This window comes from Carassius carassius, chromosome 8 (assembly GCF_963082965.1).
Source record: "Carassius carassius chromosome 8, fCarCar2.1, whole genome shotgun sequence".
Lineage (NCBI taxonomy): Eukaryota > Metazoa > Chordata > Actinopteri > Cypriniformes > Cyprinidae > Carassius > Carassius carassius.
Window position 1 is genome coordinate 7,103,451 of NC_081762.1, and position 19,783 is coordinate 7,123,233.

A 19,783-nucleotide genomic window follows, 5' to 3' on the forward strand; every position below is an offset into this window, starting at 1 on the left:
CAGCACTAGAACAATCTCAATCCATAGGTGAAGAAACTTCAGCTCAAGAATAATCTCAATCCACAGAAGGTGGAGAAACTTCAGCAGAAGAAGAATCTCAATCCACATGTGAAGAAACTTCAGCACTAGAACAATCTCAATCCATAGAAGGTGGAGAAACTTCATCACAAGAAGAATCTCAATCCACATGTGAAGAAACTTCAGCACAAGAAGAATCTCAATCCACAGAAGGTGGAGAAACTTCATCACAAGAAGAATCTCAATCCACATGTGAAGAAACTTCAGCAATAGAACAATCTCAATCCATAGAAGGTGGAGAAACTTCATCACAAGAAGAATCTCAATCCACATGTGAAGAAACTTCAGCACAAGAAGAATCTCAATCCACAGGTGAAGAAACTTCAGCACAAGAAGAATCTCAATCCACAGGTGAAGAAACTTCAGCTCAAGAATAATCTCAATCCACAGAAGGTGGAGAAACTTCAGCAGAAGAAGAATCTCAATCCACAGGTGAAGAAATTTCAGCACTAGAACAATCTCAATCCACAGAAGGTGGAGAAACTTCAGCCCAAGAAGAATCTCAATCCACAGAAGGTGGAGAAACTTCAGTCCAAGAAGAATCTCAATCCACAGAAAGAAAAATCTCAAACCACAGGTGAAGAAATTCAGCCCAAGAAGAATCTCAATCTGAAGACTAGAAACATCATTCAGAAGGTGAAGAAACTTCAGCACAAGAAGAATCTCTATCCACAGGAGAGGAACATCATGCAGAAGGTGGAGAAACTTCAGCACAAGAGCAAGAATCTCACTCTTTGGGCGAGGAACATCATGCCCAAAGTGGCCAACATCCCAGAAAATCGATTATTAAGAGAAATTGCCACAAAGTTAATGCAAGACAAAAAGACTGAAACGAGAAGGCAGGTGAGAGGAGTCTAGAGTTGCACTCTATGCAACTAACTGTGGTCTGAGTCAGTGTTCACTTAGGGGTTTCCCTTTTTTGCAAACCACAAAAGAAATAACTTTTAACACATACCAAAATGTTCACGATTCTGTAATTTTTGTTTTCTTGACATTTGCGTTTCTTGATCGCAAGATAACAGCAACCAAATGTGACAGTGTGAAAATATGTGGCCTGCTTTTGTCTGTTTTATGTTATGTCCTTTATGTGTTTGACATTGTACTTTGAGCTTCTTGCACATCTTTTCCAATGTGGTTTTACACTGCAAATGGCTAATAAAGTGAACTGTGAACTGTGTTGGCGAGGAACCAATAACCTGGAGTAATAGTGAGAATTTAAAAAAGCACCAAGAGTATGCCCTCCTTTCTCACTGTCATATGCTGCATATAGAAATATAGGGGAATATAGGGGAAGTTAAATTTACTAATGTAGAACTTGTGAATTAATGCTCAATAACTTTTGGCCTGTTTCAGTTTAATTGAAGAAACTAATCCTTAGAACAGTTTCTCGTATTGTTTAAAATAAATAAATATATAAATAAGTTAATGTTGTTACTGTTATTATTATTATTATGTTACCTTTATATTCATATAAAGAACTATTATATAAATAAATTAAAATAGTTTTGGATGTTTGACTAGGCTACAGTTTCTTTAGATCAAGTATGGGCTTATTTAAGAGGAAATACAATTTAATGTTCTTGTCATATGACATCAGTTCTCATATGATGTGTTAAACTCTTGATTCTAATGGACTTTTATCTTTACGAGTTAAGAAGAGAAAAAAAGAACAGGTACTGTATCAACAGCATTCTTTTACTACCGGTATTTACATACGCAAGTGGGTACATTATGACCAAAGACACATATTTTTATAGAAATACAAGAGTTAAATAAAAACGCTAACATGACTACAAATAGTAGCTACAACATGTGACAACTTCCTTATTTTTAAATGTAATTATTTTTAGATAGCGTTTGCCTTTGAAAAACAAAGGCCTCCGTGACGTCATCACTTCCTGGTTTTGCGTTTGAAACTTAAAGGTGTGCCGATTCTCTCTCCGGTATTTTGCTGCTTTGGATTCAACTGGGGCGAAACTTACGATCTTATCAACATTATTACAAGAAGACAGCAGCTCGAAACACAAACAGAACGGATCAAGTAAAGGTACGTTTAACTTTTATTCTGTTTGTAACTTTTCCTACTTGTATATTTGTACTAGCCTACATATAACGTAACGCGCACTAAGCTGTAGTCTCGGTATATTATCGTTTCTAATAGTTGACATAGACATTTATATAGTAACCTGATAGTGCACGGTTTAATGTCTGCTTATATTGTGATCTTATGTTGAATTTAATTTGGCAAACAAAGTGGTGAGGTTCAGTAAGGGGACAGCGCGCGTCCATGTGCTGGAATGCGGGAACGCGCCACAAGTAAAGAATATGGAAACAATGAAATAATTTGATGTTGCTGTTATTACTGTCAGTAGTTCATAATTTAAAAATACAAAATGAGAAATGAAACCTGCTCATTTTAAAGTTTGGCAGTGAAGCCTAAAATTTAACGTATGGAAATTACATTTCCTGTGCACTAGCAGACTTTGATTGATTTTATAGCTTGTTTATAGATTGAAGCGATTTAGTACATATTTATTATTTTTATATTTTTAAGAATTTCAATATTGTATACGTTTTAGTATAAATGCTAACTCATTCACGTTTAAGTTATTTATTTTTTAGAGATTTTAATAAAATATTATTAAAATAATCTATTGAATAGTAGTTTAAAATTAATAATTAAATTCAGAAATGTTTTTTTGAAATATAAAAAAAAAAAAAAAAAAAAGTGAAGTGAAGTGACATTCAGCCAAGTATGGTGACCCATACTCAGAATTTGTGCTCTGCATTTAACCCATCCGAAATGCACACACACAGAGCAGTGATAACACACACACACTGTGAACACACACCCGGAGCAGTGGGCAGCCATTTATGCTGCGGCGCCCGGGGAGCAGTTGGGGGTTCGATGCCTTGCTCAAGGGCACCTAAGTCGTGGTATTGAAGGTGGAGAGATCTGTACATGCACTCCCCCCACCCACAATTCCTGCTGGCCCGGGACTCGAACTCACAACCTTTCGATTGGGAGTCCGACTCTCTAACCATTAGGTCACAACTTCACCAGATTGTCACAACACATAACCTCATTGCCATGTGATATTTAGATAATTAGATGCGTTGTAATGTAATCTGAGGCTATAAAAAAAAGTAGAATGATTTGTTTATGAATGATTTGTTTATCATATATTTTATTACACATTCTCTAAACAGGTGTGACTGACAAAGACGTTTTTCCGGATGAAGAGATGAGTGCTGAAATCAGCACCATCCCCACGTTACAATTGTATTTGGATTCCTTTTGGTCTTCCAGTGTAGGATCCCACAGTTCTGACCTAAACACCACCAACGCATGGGTAACAGCACCCGCATCTTTGTACAGCCCTCCTGTTTCCAGCAGCATTAGAATGGACCCGGCCCAGTCCAGCCCGACTCCAGATGAATCCTCAGAACCCTGCTCTGAATTTCAGTCTCAGCTCGACCTGTTCCTCAAGCTGGGGTTTTCCCAAACACAGATCCGTGCCGCTTTCCTGAAACTCGGCCTCAATGCAGACACCAACAGGGTTTTGGGTGAGCTGATCAAGGCTGCTGGGGAATCAGAAGAGAGAGAGGAACCTACAGCCTCCACTGTGCTGGTTTCACGTGGGGATGCTTCCAATAAAGTCCAAAGTGCCCAAAATCACTGTCACAATGCTTCAGCAGTGTCAGGCGCTCCGGAAGAGCTGGTAGAGGATGAGGACGCACTCAGACCGATTGTCATTGATGGGTCTAATGTAGCCATGAGGTAAGTTTACTGTAAACCTGGCATGCTCTAAGATTTTTTAAAGAAGTGTTTACAGTGACATTTAAGTCTGTCTTCTACCACTTTACTATTGAAGTTGTTTACGGTAAATTTAAAGGTCTTTAACCTTTAAAGGTCTTTTTGACCTTTTTCATAGTGTCAGATGTTTAAATTTGAAAATTCACAAGATAGCACTTTTTTTGTAAAAGTAAAACTGAACATAAACTTTAAATTTGGAATCATTTGGATTTAATGGTTTTGAAAGAAGTCTCTTATTCTGCTGAAAAGTCCTCTTTGATATCGCATGAATACATTATGTTTGAAAATGTATAGAAAATAGAAAACTGTTAATTTTGACCGCAAGAATATTTCACAAAAATATTTTTTTATAAAATATTTCATTTTCATTCAAATATAATGCAGGTTTGGTGAGCATGAGAGATCTTTCAAAAGCATTTTAATTTATTTTAATCTAAGCATTTCCATTTAATAAGACATTTTTTTAAATATATATATTAAAACTGAAATGTGCAAATTTGTGCCATAAGCATCAACCAAGAAACATCAGAAATGGCTGAGCAATATGTTTCTGTGTTGGGCTAATGTTTTGGCGTAATGTTTTAATATATATATATATATATATATATATATATTTTTGGGCTTAGTTACAGTTGGTTGTAGTTATAGTTACAAATAATTATGATGATAAAACGAATATTAAATGAATATTCAAGGAATATTCATCATGTTATGGTTAAGCATGTTTGTTTACAGTGAAATAGATGAATGGAGTTTTAAAATTGAGACTTTTTCTGTTTTTAAGGAACAGCTTTGCCAAAAATGAAACCTCTTTTATCTTGCTGAAAACGGAGATGGATTTGTGTTTATGTGAATGTGTGCAACTCGACTGAATATCTGGTTTTCTTGTTACAAGAAATGGATGGAACATTATTTGCTATTCACTGGACAGACTGGATAGTGTTTTAACACTCAACTTATCTTATTTATAGTATACACTTAAACTCTTTTTACTCCTGGCACAATATTATTTTTATCCTCAAATGTTTCGCATATGATTTGCTGAGTAATTCATTCTAAATGTCAGAGCAGAACATCAGGAAGTTATTAGGAGAAGTTAGATCATATGTTGCCAGTATAAATTATATTGATAGTCAAGGGTTTTTTTTGTGTGTGTGTTTGTGTCTGTGAGAGAGTACTTATTTATCAACGCCTATGTGTTTAATGATCTTTTAAAAACCCTCCCTTTGTATTTCGCCTGCATTTGCAAGTGGAGTCCAGATTTGCACCTGCAGGCTCCTGTATGGGTCATCACTCCAGTATGCAAATAATCTTATATGCAAATCAGCGTCGTTTCCCGTCCCCTCCCTTCCTTCTCTTACTATCCTAAAGGAGAATGTATGTGAAAAGAACACTGTGTAACAGAACAGGCCCGACAGCATTGCAACACAGCTTCTGATTGGATAACTCTGCCCACCTTTGCTATTTTTGCTCCTATAAATCAGACGTTTTTAATTACCTCCCAGAACAGACTGTTTTCAAACACCCAATTCGGTTTATCCCAGGCACTTTTAAAAGATCCTGGCTTGAATAGACTTGTTCATACAATTAAATTGATTTTGAACTCTTTTGCGGTGCCGAAAATCCTTGGTGTTCCCTGTCAAAAATTACCAGGCTGTTAAAAAAATCATTGTAAAGCTCTCATTATGCTAATCAAATCTTGGATTCAATCTTTGTCAACTTGAACTCAACTCATTCTCAATTTATACACCTCCTCATTTGTGGAAGATTTTGGCAATGTTCATTCAAAAACTAATGTGCAGTAGCTCAATTAAATGACGCCTACGATCAGTTCGTTCCAAAAAGAAATACAAAAACTGCTTATTGAAAGAAAACGTGTTGATGAAAGAAAGATAGAATCCGATAATTAGCAGTAATCTAGCATAACACAAAAAAAGCGTTTTTTATACCATTCTAATTAAAATTCAAAGGACAACATAAACTATTAAAGAAACCTTGCATGCCTTATATAAGTAACGATGCTTTATTTCGTTACATTTTATTTAGTGATTTCACTGGAATGTGAAAACATGATATAATTCAGCCATAATTAATCTATGAAAATAGCCACAGAAGCTGGAATTGCACGAAGTACAAACAAAGAAACAAACACTGGAATGTGTATTTCTGCACATTGTCACCTTCAACTAAGAAAGCAGGATAACAAATTTCATTATAATGATCTTAATGCAGCCACTGTTTCCAGCAAACATGAAGAAAGATCTCATAATCAATTGAAAAATATATATATATAAAAAAAAATAACACTTAAACAAGTTTGATGTAATATTCCTTGTTTGAACAGTAGCATCTGCTAAATTAACGTCTTTGCATGCCATACAGTTTCCTTATGCAAATTCTAAACAAATTGAAATTTTATAAGTAAAAAACATTTTCTGTTTTGTAGTCACGGGAACAAGGAAGTTTTTTCCTGTCTGGGAATTCAGTTGGCGGTGAACTTCTTCCTGGAGCGGGGTCACGTTGACATCACAGTGTTTGTGCCTTCCTGGAGAAAAGAACAGCCACGACCTGATGTGCCTATTACAGGTGAGGAACAGGGAATGCATGCACCGTATGTCAGAACCAATTCCTGCTTTCCAAGGGGAATCACATTCCCATAAGTGAGGTCTGTTTCCTCTTACCAACAAAACTGCTAAAAAGAGATTTGCAGACCTGTTATATTGGAAGCCAAATGATGTATGAATGTCCAACTAAATTACACTTGGAATACAGGAAATACAGTTCTGGTTTTTATGTCAGGTCTTCAACATCAGGTCTCAAATAATAGAACTGGAAGTATGGGAAAACCCCAGATTGGTTTTTATTTGTGTAGCTGTTTGAATGAAGTATGTCATAAGATATATTGGCAAGTACCTGGGGTTTTTAAAACCTTTGCAACTTCCTTATATCATAAAGAAGGCCACAGTGGAATAATACAACTGCTGCTTTTGCCTGGTAAGATGTTCCAGCCTGTTTGATCTGCATTGTTTGCCAAACCCTCCTAAGTTTGACCTGTCTAGAGGGTAATGTGGTTGGTGATAATTCTCTGCATCCAAAAAATAGTTGTGATGTTGATCGGTCTTAACAGTTGACATTTAACTATGAAAACATGTATGTTTTATATTCCTGTCTATGTGTAAATGGGCACTCGTCCAATGAAAATCACAAGCAAATGAATATGCCAAGAATCTTTTTTGCCGTGGGCTGTTTGTTCCGGCTGGTGCGAAGGGTAACTGAATGCCAAGAAATGTTTAGTTTAAACAGAATAGACACCATGTTCCTAGAAGATCTGTCAATCAATGGTGATGTCAGATTAATTGCGTTATACTAGTAATTACGTTTATCAATATTTGCTTAGAAAACACGTTTAAGGATATTACATAATTGTGGCAGACAAAAACATTTAATTTGATATGGCAAAAAGTGAACATAAACATAGTTTTTCATTCTGTCCAAGGTTTGCACTAAAAAAAAGAGATATTTATCTGATCTGATATTTTTAGCCATTGCATAGCTCAATGTTTTGTTTTAACATATTGAACTTTTAATCAATGTCAAATTAGTGTGAAAAACTAGTCACTATGCATTTAATTCTACAAGTGCAAACATGCATTTAAGTGTTAAGTGACTAAATATGTTTATTTATTGTACAGATTTGTAATAAAGTAAAGCAACAAAGTTGAAATTTCATGAATGTTTTTCTCAGATCAGCACATTCTACGTGAATTAGAGCGGAGGAAGCTCTTGGTATTCACACCATCCAGAAGGGTGGCAGGAAAACGGGTGGTTTGCTATGATGACCGTTTCATCGTAAAGCTGGCATACGAATCCGACGGCATCATTGTTTCCAATGATACTTACCGAGATCTGCAAGGTGAACGTCCTGAGTGGAAGCGTTTTATAGAGGGGAGGCTTCTGATGTATTCGTTCGTCAATGACAAGTAAGTGCCATTGCATTTTGGTGTTCGCAGCATAGGTCAAGTTGTTTGATAGTCCAATTTGATTAAATTTACAATGCTTTTATGTAGGTTTATGCCTCCAGATGACCCTTTGGGAAGACATGGACCCACTTTAGACAACTTTCTGAGGAAAACTCCACGTATACCTAAGAAACAACCCTGTCCTTATGGTAAGAATCAAAAACATTTTTCTCCAGCTTTCACATGTTGGTGTAATTATCAGGGTGTGGCTTGACATTTTTATTTGCCATGGCCCATATAAAAAGTATAACCCAGATTTAAGGAATTAATAAACAATATGCACTGCTGTTCAAGTTTTGGGTCGGTAAGTTTTCTTTGTTAATATGTTTTGACTTGCCAAAATTCCTGTAATGCCAAGTTGAATTTTCAGCCACTATTACTTCAGAAATGATCCTTCAGAAATCACTGTAATAATGCTGATTTGCTCCTCAAGAAATATTTTATATATTATTATCAATATTAAATACAGTTGTGCTGCTTAATATTTTTGTGGAAACCATGATACAATGATGAATAAATAAAATAGAAAAGCAGCAGTTATTTGAAAAAAGGACTCTTTCGTTACATTATAAATATCTTTGTCACTTTTGATTGACACCAAAACTTTTGAATGGTAGTATATACCATGTGAACAAGAATTAAAATCTCCTGTTTTCAATGCAGGAAAGAAGTGCACTTATGGAATCAAGTGCAAGTTCCATCATCCGGAGCGAACCAAGCAATCCCAGCGTGCCCTGGCCGATGAGCTCCGAGACAAAGCCAAAATTTCATCCACACCGCACAAACCTCAGCCAGTGTCCAGTCAGAGTCCACCTCTGGAGGAAGTAATGGAACAGAAACTCTCCCTGGATGCTGGATCTCTTAAGAAGAGTTACGCCAGTGAAAATGTCCTTGTCATTAAAGCAGCCCCCCAGCCAACTCAAAGGAAGTTTCCTTTGAAAAAAGAGCGTCTGCATTCGCCAACAAGTCTAGATTCCTTTCCCAGGGGATCTCAGGAGCGTTTGGATTCTGGCTTGGGTTCCTACGAATGCCATTCTCCTGAAGCTTCCCATTGTGATCGCTACTGCGACCACAGGAAGTCCAAACCATCCAACAGTGGGCGGCATCGTTACGTTCCGGCCAATAGCAAACCCTGCAGTTGCTGTCCCTACCAATCCCTTAGCACCGGTGGAGTCGGTCAGCACCATAGCATGGACCTGTCCAGTTCAACAAACCCGGGTTACACTCAACCCCGATATCACTCCTATGGAGGAGGTCCAGTTTACCCACCTGTTAACATGTCCCAGTATTCATTTCCACACAACAGAGGGCCTCCTTGCCAACAGGGCTACTGGTCTGACCATTATGATGGCTATCCTCCAGCATCCCATAATGCCATGCTGCCAGAGAGAGGACATGGCCACTGGTCACCCTCCAATCACAATCCTCAGTGGTCCGAACGTGAGCAGGTGAGGAAGAAATTACTAGCAATTTTCAACGCACGTTTGGTGGACAGAGCCATGGACATGTTCCCATATCTCCTGGACCCACAAAGATTGGCCGCAGAGATTTTGACCCTTCAGTCTCAGGATGGGGCTTTTTAGTTTATCTTTTTTTGAAGGACTAGATGACAAGACAAAGATTCTGGCACCAAAGTGTTACAATAAGTTCTCAGCCGTACCCACAAGAAGTGATTTCACTGGAGTTTGTTGTGTAATTCAGTGTAGCTCCACCCACAGTGAAATCTCATTGGTCTACAATCCTGCTGTTTTTGTTGTGCAGTGTTTTGCTTTTTAACAAGGACATAAAAATTACTATTTTGTTGGAGACTGTCATGTAATGCGGTGTATCCCCGCCCACAGTGGAATCTCATTGGTCCACAGTCCCACTTTATATCAGATATGTTCTGATTGACTGTTTTTGTTGAGTCATACAGCGTTTTTTCGTTTAGCGAGAACACAAAAATTATTTTCGTTGGAGTCTGTCACATAATGCAGTGTAGTTCCAACTACGTCAGATATATTCTGATTGGCTGTTTGTGTCAAGCAAGTGGTGTAGCTCCGCCCACAGTAGAATCTAATTGGTCCTCTGTTCTGATTCACATCAGATTTTATGTTCTGATTGGCTGTTTTTGTCAAGACATATAGCGTTTTGCTTTTAGCAATTATTAAAAAATGTTGTGATTCCTAATCGGGGCACATTTTGAAATAAGATTTGAAAATAGACATATTAATGTTAAAAATACAGTTATAGTTTAGTAGATGTTTCATTGGTCCACAGTCCCACTTTATATCAGATATGTTCTGATTGACTGTTTTTGTGATGAAATGGACTCAATTCAAGCCATTCAGAAGATTTTATTTCTGTTGTATTTTTAATATTGTTATTTGACCTCTTAACTATGGTGAAATCACTATTTGTTGTATTATATAATTATCATGCTGTGGTTCTCAAGAGTATAATATCAGTTTGGGTTTCATTGTTTTTACAAAATATGCAATCATATCTGATAATGGAATGACAAAATTGCAGATTTATTTGTGGAAAAACATCTTTTTTTGTGTTTCAAGTGTTATTATTTGTGGTTCTGCACGATTCGCAGTACTGTGTATGTTGAATGTGTTGGCACCGTGTGCCATAACTGACATTTGTCAAGCAGAACTACCACAAAGGTAGAAGAGTATGCACCCTTTGGTGTATTTTTCTATAACTTATAAAATGTCCTCATGAATGCAAGCATCACCATTGTAACTTGACATATTTTTCAAAGTTCTCAAAGGTAATTGCCGAAAGCATGGAAAGTCGTGGAACTTTTGGTGACTCTGTTAGTTTGTATTGACGCTGTTTAGAGTTTAAAAAGGGAGTCGGCAATACTAAGTAGGCAATTTTTTGCCTTTTAAATTTTTTTTTAAGTTGTATGTTCTTTGCCCATTTAAATATGTATTTGCTTTTTATGCTGTATCTCATATTCTGAAAATAAAATGCCATATTTATATACACATATCAGTCTTTGACTTTTATTCAATATTTTTTGCTTGTGTTGTTCCTCTGCGTAAATGAACGTATGTTTATGACAATAAAGAGCAGACCTGACCTTCAGAAGCTTTCATGCTGCAGGTGGCGGCCTCATTTTTGAAAGAAGCATTTCACAAAAATCACTGTTCCCTTCTAGAAAGCACCTAATGTATATGCTTTTATTTACCGCAGACAGGTTTCACTCCCACCTAACCATAGAAACGTAATGACAGACATTTTGACTCGATAATTAGCCTAGTAGAGATCTAATCCACCAACATTAGAAGTTCAACATGTATGGAATGAGATTTCGTATTGAAAGGGCAAATGTTTCTTCTCCTGGAAAAGCTGATGGTATTTATTAACATAAAATTGGCATTAGACATACAGGACAACTTTTGTTCAGCATGCTTCACAACTCAAGGGATAGTTGCAGTGAAATTCTCAAAATAAAAGTTATAAAAGTAAAAATAAAACAATGACATGAAATGCAGATCTTTTTTCAAATAGTTTTATTTAGTATTTAACTTTTGATCGTTTTTAATTATTTTTATTATTAGTCACGTACTTGTTAAACCATGCACTCGTATTAAATTTTTTTATAAAATTAATGCTATTAAAAAAATTATAGAATAGACTAGAATGACACTGTTTATATAATACAAGTAATATAACAAATTAAATGCAAAAACAATGCATTTAATAACATGTTAGATTACAGAATAATACCTTTTCTATGGGATTTCTTGAATCCATGGTTTAACGTTTTTCATTTCAAATGGAAAAATACAAACCACACCACACAGCAGCACAGGCGTCAGAAAAGACAGTCTACGGGAAGTACTGTAGATGTCCTTAATAGATAGATCAGCGGAAGTGGTCTGTGGGGGTGAGGATTTCAGAGGAACTAAAGGTTTAAGTGGGAAAACAACATGCTAATTATTTTCCTGACTAAATTTAGTAAGCTTTTTATTAATATTATATGTGACAAAGCTACTTTCAGGACTAACAGCCATCATGACTCATGAGATGTGACATCTGATACAGCATCTTTCTGTGGTTCAGATCATGCCTCTAATGTGCCTGGTCAGTGGATTTGGATTTCCCCAAAACTGTGAAATTCATCTGTAATCTTACTTTTTTTGTCTGCTATTGGGGTCATATGCCGAAAGATGGAACTCTGAAATGCAGTGAAAATACCACAATGTAGAACACTTTATACTGTCTGTTTCACTTCCCCTGGTTTGTGCGTTACAAAATGTCCCAAACTTTAACTGGACTATACAAGTCTCAACTGGTGTCTTGTGAAAATTATACAGAGCCTTTTGGGGAGAACTTTTGAACCAAATTTAGTTACTTGTATATTCAGTTAGTTAAGTACTTATTTTTTGATAAGCCTTTAAAATCAGATCTATTTTTTACTTAGGCCTAATTAATAAAACCAAAGACATGACATAAACTTCTTTTTGAAATATTTATATTATTTATTAATTTGATTTGCATGATTTTTAGTCCTTGCACTAATACTAGTTTATTTATTCACTGAGTTAGTTAAATTGGTTGGTTAAGTAATAAGGTTTGTTTGATGTACCTTTTAATTCAGAACTATTATTTTTTTAGAAGTTCATTGATAAAATAAACAGTAGAAAATAACATATATTTTTTTTTATTTTAATTATTACTTTTATGCATGATTTTTAGACCTTGCGCTCATGCAATTGTATTTGTTTTAAATTTTATTTAGTGAGTTAAGTACTTAGTTTTTGATCCATTCACAATTAAGATCTACTAGTTTGTAAAAATGTATTGATATAACCAATTACATAACTTCTACATCTATCTAGCTATCTCTCTCTGTATAAATGTGTGTGTGTGTGTGTTGAAAATCTAAAATTGCAGAAGGTTTTGAGTGAGGGATAGATTAAGGGTAAGGGGATAGAAAACGCAATACAGTTTAGACCGGTATGCCGATAGAGAATCTCTGTAAACCACATGTACCAACGTTTGCGTGTGTTTGTATTTTTGTCTTTTTTAATTGCAAAACAATATGCAGTCAGAGGCAGTAACACCTGCGTGTCTTATCAGACATCATTGTTATGAAACAGCAAGCTTATCTCCCACTATGAAGGGGGTGTACTGAAATTTCCTCTGAAGACCATTTTGATACTAATCAAAATTTTCTGTAATCAAAAATGTCATGGTGGACAGAATTTTTTTTTAAATGGTTTCCTCTATTTCATTTCTGTCTTTGACATTCACAGGATGGAATTTTGCAATTGTCAAAGGCAAAACCAAAGAAAAAAAGTGCAAGCATCACTATTACGTACATTATTACTCATAGCCTTATGTGTGTGTGTGTGTGTGTGTGTGTGTGTGTGCGCGTGTACTTATGCTACATTACCAAATGTCCCCACAAGGATAGTAAACCCTGAAATGTTTGACATTGTGGGTGGTCCCAACAAGGGGGGAAATAATATAAAATAATATATAATAAATGATAAGTTGTGATCTGAAAGTATAACAATTCAAACTGGTTTTCTGTAAGGGGTAGGTTAAGGAATAGGGTATAGAAAATATAGTATGGTCAGTATAAAAGTAATAGAAGTGTATGGAAATGTATATTTACTATCTGCAGATCATAGACATGGGTCTGGCCTGCCTGTGCTGTACTGGCCTTCAGAATGGTCTCATCTGACTCAAATATTGACTCATAACTTTATTTTCTGCACATGGATGCGAGTCTGAGCTCGCCTCAGCGCACAACAAACAGAAGACAGGAACACGTGTCTGCAGAAACCAACACTGGCATTTTTGTGGCTTCTAGATTTTATCTTGTGCTTGATTGTCCTCAAAATCTACTGTCAAACAGAGCAAATAAACATATACAGGAGTAGATAATCAGAGTGATTCAGGCCTTCTCAAGTGCACAGAGACGTGAATGATTTTGTCAGAAGCGCAGATTTGTGATTCTTATCTGTAGCTCTATGCTAGATATTAGCGACTTTGATGGATTAGCCTGAAGCAACAAATGTCACCCTATTAAGGTAGCACAATTTAATAATTGACAGGAATGAAAAGGAGGCAGTGAGAAATATAGTTCATTTGGATAAATCTTATGTTTAGCAAAAAATGGGTTTGTTACTCAAGTTTTGTCAACACGAACAGGTAGGCTATACTGTCATGTCAAATATATTAGCTAATAAATATTTTAGGCCTACTGATTCATCCTCATATGGTTTTACATGCTCTGTTTCATTTGGATAAAATAATGGTATTAGTTGTATGAAGAACATTGTAATATACATATGGTGGAATTTAAAACCCCTTAACTGTCACTCACATATTTGAAGACAGACTTGAATGTGCATGATACAAACCTAAATTTTTATAATTCATGACTGAAAACATTTTGTTACATGATTTTGATGTACCATTTTCATGGTAATGCAATGTTTGAATTTAAAATGGATTTTAAAGGATGAATTTTGTGATTTTATGTCTTAAAGTGATATATAATTTCTGATGTTTTCTAAAATGTGATAGAGAAAAAGGCAACGAAGAAGTCTTTTTTTAAACAAAGGTCAAAACTCCTGTTATAATGTAGATTTTTGAGGGTGCACTCTTGTCATAAATTAATCTATTACTTTTCCTACATAACTTTTAACAAAAAACATTGGTAAAATATATATTTGGGAGTCTTAGACATTTCCAACGATATATAGTTTGATTAGATTTAATTGTAATATAGTGAAGTAAACGTAGGCGGGGGGTAGGGGGGGGGGGGGTTGTGACAGTTAGGCTTATCTCTTTTATGTAAACAGCATTCATCTGCCACTTAAGCAACAAAGAAATTCACTTTAATGGATACTCAACTTTCAAATAAGATCACAGATAACAAATCTGTCCAACTCCCTGTGTTTTTTTTTTTTTTTTTTTTTTTTTATTGTGCAAAAATTATACAAAAAAATGTACAAGCATATACATCTCACAACAATTAAAAAAACAAATAAACATTCATAAGAATATGTAAAATAAAACAATTCATGCCAGGGGTAAAATTACAACAATTTAAAGTAACAAAAAGCTTCATAGGTCTTTCTTGCTTTTTTGTTCTTAATTTTATCTAATGTAGTACCATATTGTTTAATCTCTTTTATAAAATGTTCAAAGTTTGGCTTAGCTTTAGACCATTTTTTCACATGAATCTGATATTTTCCAAGCAAAATTAAAAGTTGCGTAAGAAAGCATATTGTACTTTTTGAATCAACATTGTCCTGTACAAAAAAAAAAATACAATTTCATACAGATCAATTTGTATATAGGTTCCAAACAATCTAGAAATGAAATTAGATACATCCAACCAAAACATTTTTGAATAAATACAATCAAAAAAAAGATGAGTCAAAGATTCTTTGGCAGTGCTACAGAATTCACATGTATTTTCAGTATTTAAATTGAAACGTTCGAGCAATTCCTTAACAGGGTAAATTTTGTGCAATACTTTATAGGATACCTCTCTAATCTTGTTATTAATAAAAAACCTATTTGTTATTGACCATACTTATTTCCAATTAACGTGTTCATATTTAGTAGACCAAAACATTGTTGAACATGGTAAATAGTTTGTTTTTAAAATGTTTCTAATATATTTATTACTACATTTATCTACTACAATATTAATATCTCCAATAAATATTGTATCACTACAAAAACTAGTTTGATGATCAATGCTAACAGGAGAGAATCCAGGATTTCGTAATAATGATACCACTCTGCCAGGGATTGCATCAAAGATAATAGAGTATTCTCTTGGCCTCACAGGGATCATAAATTTATTGAGAAATTCAGAATATGTTAAGAGCAGACCTTGTTCATTAAGCAACTGACTAACTGTAAGAATTCGTCGTACCATGTCTGATTAAAGATTGACTTTTTTTTGTACAAGATATCTTTATTATTCCATATAAAATATCGGTGCGGTGAAAAGTTATGTTTATAGATTAATTGCCAAGCCAGCAGTGCCTGCTTATGGAAGTTTGCAATTTTCACTGGGATTTTTTCAACTGAAAAATTACATTTTAAAAGGAAATTAATGCCACCCAAAGAGTTGAATATGTAATTGGGGAAAACATTCCATACACTATCTTTATTTTTAATAAATTCAATTATCCATTTTATCTTAAACACATTATTAAGATCTGTAAAGTTTAAAACTTCAAGGCCACCAAAGTCTCTGTTATTATTTATAATATCTTTAATAGGGTCAAAATTTAACAGGCTTCTCTGATTCAAATCTTTACACACCTTTATCCCAAGGTATGTGACATCGTCTTTAATTGGTATTCCACAAATTTCTTTCCGGAAACAATCTTTAAGAGAGAATAAAGTGGATTTATTCTTATTCATCTTCAATCCCGAGATTCTGGAAAATTCTTTAATACATTTAATAACTTCATCTATTTCTTCACTATTTTTAACAAAAATTGTAGTATCATCTGCTAATTGGCTAAGTTTAATCTCTTTACCAAACACTGAAATTCCTAGAAAACTTGCTTTTTTGATATGAGCAGCCATGACTTGAGTAACCAATATGAAAAGAAAAGGTGATAAAGGACAACCTTGTCTTATCCCACGGCCCATATCAAATCTCTGACAGGTACCTTGAGACAACTGGACTGAACTATTACAACCATTATAAAGCGTACGAATTGCCTTTTGAAAAAAATGGCCAAAACCAAAGAAGTCAATAACTTTGAACATAAATTGATGTTCAATAGTGTCAAACGCTTTATAGAAGTCAATAAATAATATAAAACAATCATCTGAGATAAGGTGTCTATAATCAATTAAATCTATTAAATCTAAATTAATCGTATATTATTTCCAATATAACGGCCTTTCAGAAAACCTGACTGCTCTTCATCAATTATTGTATTTAAATTTTTCTTAAGTCTTTTTGCAAAAATCAATGAAAAGATTTTAGTATCATTATTTAATAAACTAATTGGTCTCCAATTTTCTAAGAACAATTTGTCTTTGTTAGGCTTGGGTATAAGTGTTATTACTCCTTGTTTTAGTGATGCGGGCATTTCTCCCAAATCAATTGCTTCTTTAAATACTGCCAATAAAAAGGGTGCAAGGTCATTACAAAAAGTTTTATAAAACTCCCCTGTCAATCCGTCATTTCCAGGAGACTTATTCTCTTTTAAGACTATTTATACAATTTGTGATTTCCTGAATATTTAATTCTTTATCACATACATTTTTGTAATCTGAAGTTATCCTATTAATATTGGTGGATAAATTATTAAGAAAACGATCTGAATCATTTAGTTGATTATTTGGACTATATAATTTACTATAAAATTGATTAACAAAATAAGATATATCCTTGGTATTATCACTAGTAAGCCCATTTATTATTAATTTGTTTACAGAAGTTATTTCTCTATTTCTTTTTTCTAAACCAAAGAAATATTTAGTGTTTTTTTCTCCTGCTTCCATCCATTTTTGTCTTGACCTAACGAAAGCACCCCTAGCTTTCTCTTCATAAATATTATCCAGCTCATTCTGCAGTGTAGCAAGTTCTAATAATTCAGTGCTTGACATATTTTGGTTAGCTCTAGAAGTGATGGATATAATTTCATTAATTATATTGTTTTCTTTTTCTTTTTTCTTTTTCTTAATAGATTTTCCATACGACATTGCAAATTTCCTTATTTCAAATTTTGTTTGTTCCCATAACTTCCCGTAAGTTTGAATCAAAGAAGCCTGTTGCCAATATTTAACAATTAAATTCTTAATTTGTTCACAAAAATCATTATGTTTCAATAGACTATTATTTAACTTCCAATATCCTCTCTTAACTCTACTTGATTGACAAGCTAACACACTAATTTGAATTGATATGCCTTTGTGATCCGTTAAAACCGATGGTTCAATAGTAACAAATTCAACTCTGTCTTTTATATGTTCTGAAATGAGCCAAAAATCAATACGTGATTGTTGAGATCTGTCCCTATTACTCCATGTATACATAAGTGACTGTGGATTGTTATATCTCCATATGTCAATTATGTTCAGTCGTAAACAAACATTGCTTAATTCACTTGCCATATTGTCAATTCTAGGTGGTCATCGATCTCGTTTTCCATCAAACACCATATTAAAGTCACCCCCCCCCCCAAATTAATTCAGCAGACGGGAATTTTGAATGAAGATGATTTATATGACCTTCAATATCTTGAAGTATTAACTCGTTCGATTTTTTATTATTGGTGGCATATATATTTATAATAATAATTTTAACTTGGTTTATATCAACAAGTAGAGCAATCCAATGACCTTGATCATCTGTTTTGTGACTTATAACTTTCCCTGAAAATCTATCCTTTAAAATGGCAACACCTGCTGTTCTATTTGAGGAACCAAAAGAGAACCAGATGTCACAACCCCACTGATTCTTCCAAAAAAGCGCATCATCCTTGCAGGCATGAGTTTCTTGAATGAAACAAAAATCAGCTTCTTTTCCTTTACAAAACAAAAACAGAGCTTTTCTTTTTAGCATGTTTCGTAAACCCCTGAAAAAATTCTTATTGACATGAACTTGAGAAAGAATTAAAGAAAAATAAAAAAATCTTGATGGAACAATTAAATGAACAATGAGTAAACTGGAATGCAAGTGTTGAGAGAGTGTAAGGGTACTCTTACTTCCAAATTTTCATAGGAGTCACAATTCAAATTCAAGTTTTGAGATCCTGTTTGCTTAAATTTAACGGAAAAAAAATAAAGTGAAGTCTTTTTATAGTCCCAGTATCACAAAAGAAAAATCAAGTGAGGTATTTACATAGGCCTGATGTCACAAGAACATAAAACATTAACATCTTTATAATTTTAAGGTTATTTTAGAAAGAAAAAAAAAAAGAAAAAAATTAAATTATGTCCAGCTTGTAAGTCTCTCTATATTTAAATTAAACAAATTATTGGTTAGTGAGGCAAACAGAATTTTCGTAGCAGACTGGAATTCTAGACCAATGACATAAAGCATGGTTTAAGGTTTGATTTCTTTACCATTCACTATTGCCTTGACTCCCACATAGAAGGCCCTCTTGCCTTCTTTACGTGCTTTGTCAATTACAGGCCAAAGTAGATTTCCTGTAGCTCTATCTTTGATCGTGAGGTCAAACGTTTCACAAACTCTTCATTTTTGTTTTTCAAATTTTCGTTTTCTTTTCGAATGTCAAATATTTCAGAATGCACAACTTCCAGTGCTTCTTTCAAGAGGTTGATGCTGGCCGAGTTTTCTTTCACCATGTCTTTTATTTCTTCGGATGACTGTTTGATTATTTGAATGATGCTATTTTGTACCTGACTTAACGTTAAATCCTCTGATGTAACGTTATCTCCTTTTGCGAGCTTCTTCGGTGGACGTGTTTTGGACGGCGTGTTAGGGAAAGAGTCACATTCACCTCCTTTTTTGCTTCTGCAACTGTAGGAGTGCAAGTCGTCATTAAGTCTTTTCTCTGTCATCTTTTGAACCTCAACGTCCATTTCTACGATAACTGACGAGTCCATGGTAACTCAAGCTCTTCTGTAGAATTAAATAAACTCCAAAGCAGCTAATTTATGTCAGAATCTCCTTATCACATAAAACAAGTGTGACTTATTAGTTATATCAAACATTAGTTTATCAACGTTATCTCTGTGTGATGCGAGAATGGATATAGATGGATATATTTCCATCTCCACTGAGAAATTTCCGTTTAGCAGTAGTTTACTGATAATTATGGAAAATTAAAAAAAAAAAAAAAAAAAACCCTGCAGCAGATACATTATGAAGCACCAGATCCACTGAGGAGTCCAGGATATCAGAACA

General features: G+C 34.5%; 1 protein-coding gene across 2 annotated transcripts; it reads left to right on the forward strand.

Annotated features, from left to right (window-relative positions):
- The first annotated feature begins 1,968 nt into the window (after nt 1–1,968).
- LOC132145094 (endoribonuclease ZC3H12A-like) lies at nt 1,969–10,077 on the forward strand. Of its 2 annotated transcripts, none has more exons than XM_059555822.1 (6): nt 1,969–2,125; nt 3,304–3,859; nt 6,342–6,481; nt 7,641–7,875; nt 7,963–8,063; nt 8,578–10,077. In XM_059555822.1, exons 2-6 carry the CDS (start codon nt 3,324–3,326, stop codon nt 9,495–9,497), a joined length of 1,932 nt encoding a protein of 643 aa, XP_059411805.1. In that variant the 5' UTR covers nt 1,969–2,125; nt 3,304–3,323; the 3' UTR covers nt 9,498–10,077. The 2 variants fall into 2 exon arrangements, with proteins under 2 accessions (XP_059411805.1, XP_059411804.1); XM_059555821.1 differs by having other exon boundaries at nt 1,970–2,125; nt 3,289–3,859.
- The last annotated feature ends 9,706 nt before the right edge of the window (nt 10,078–19,783 follow it).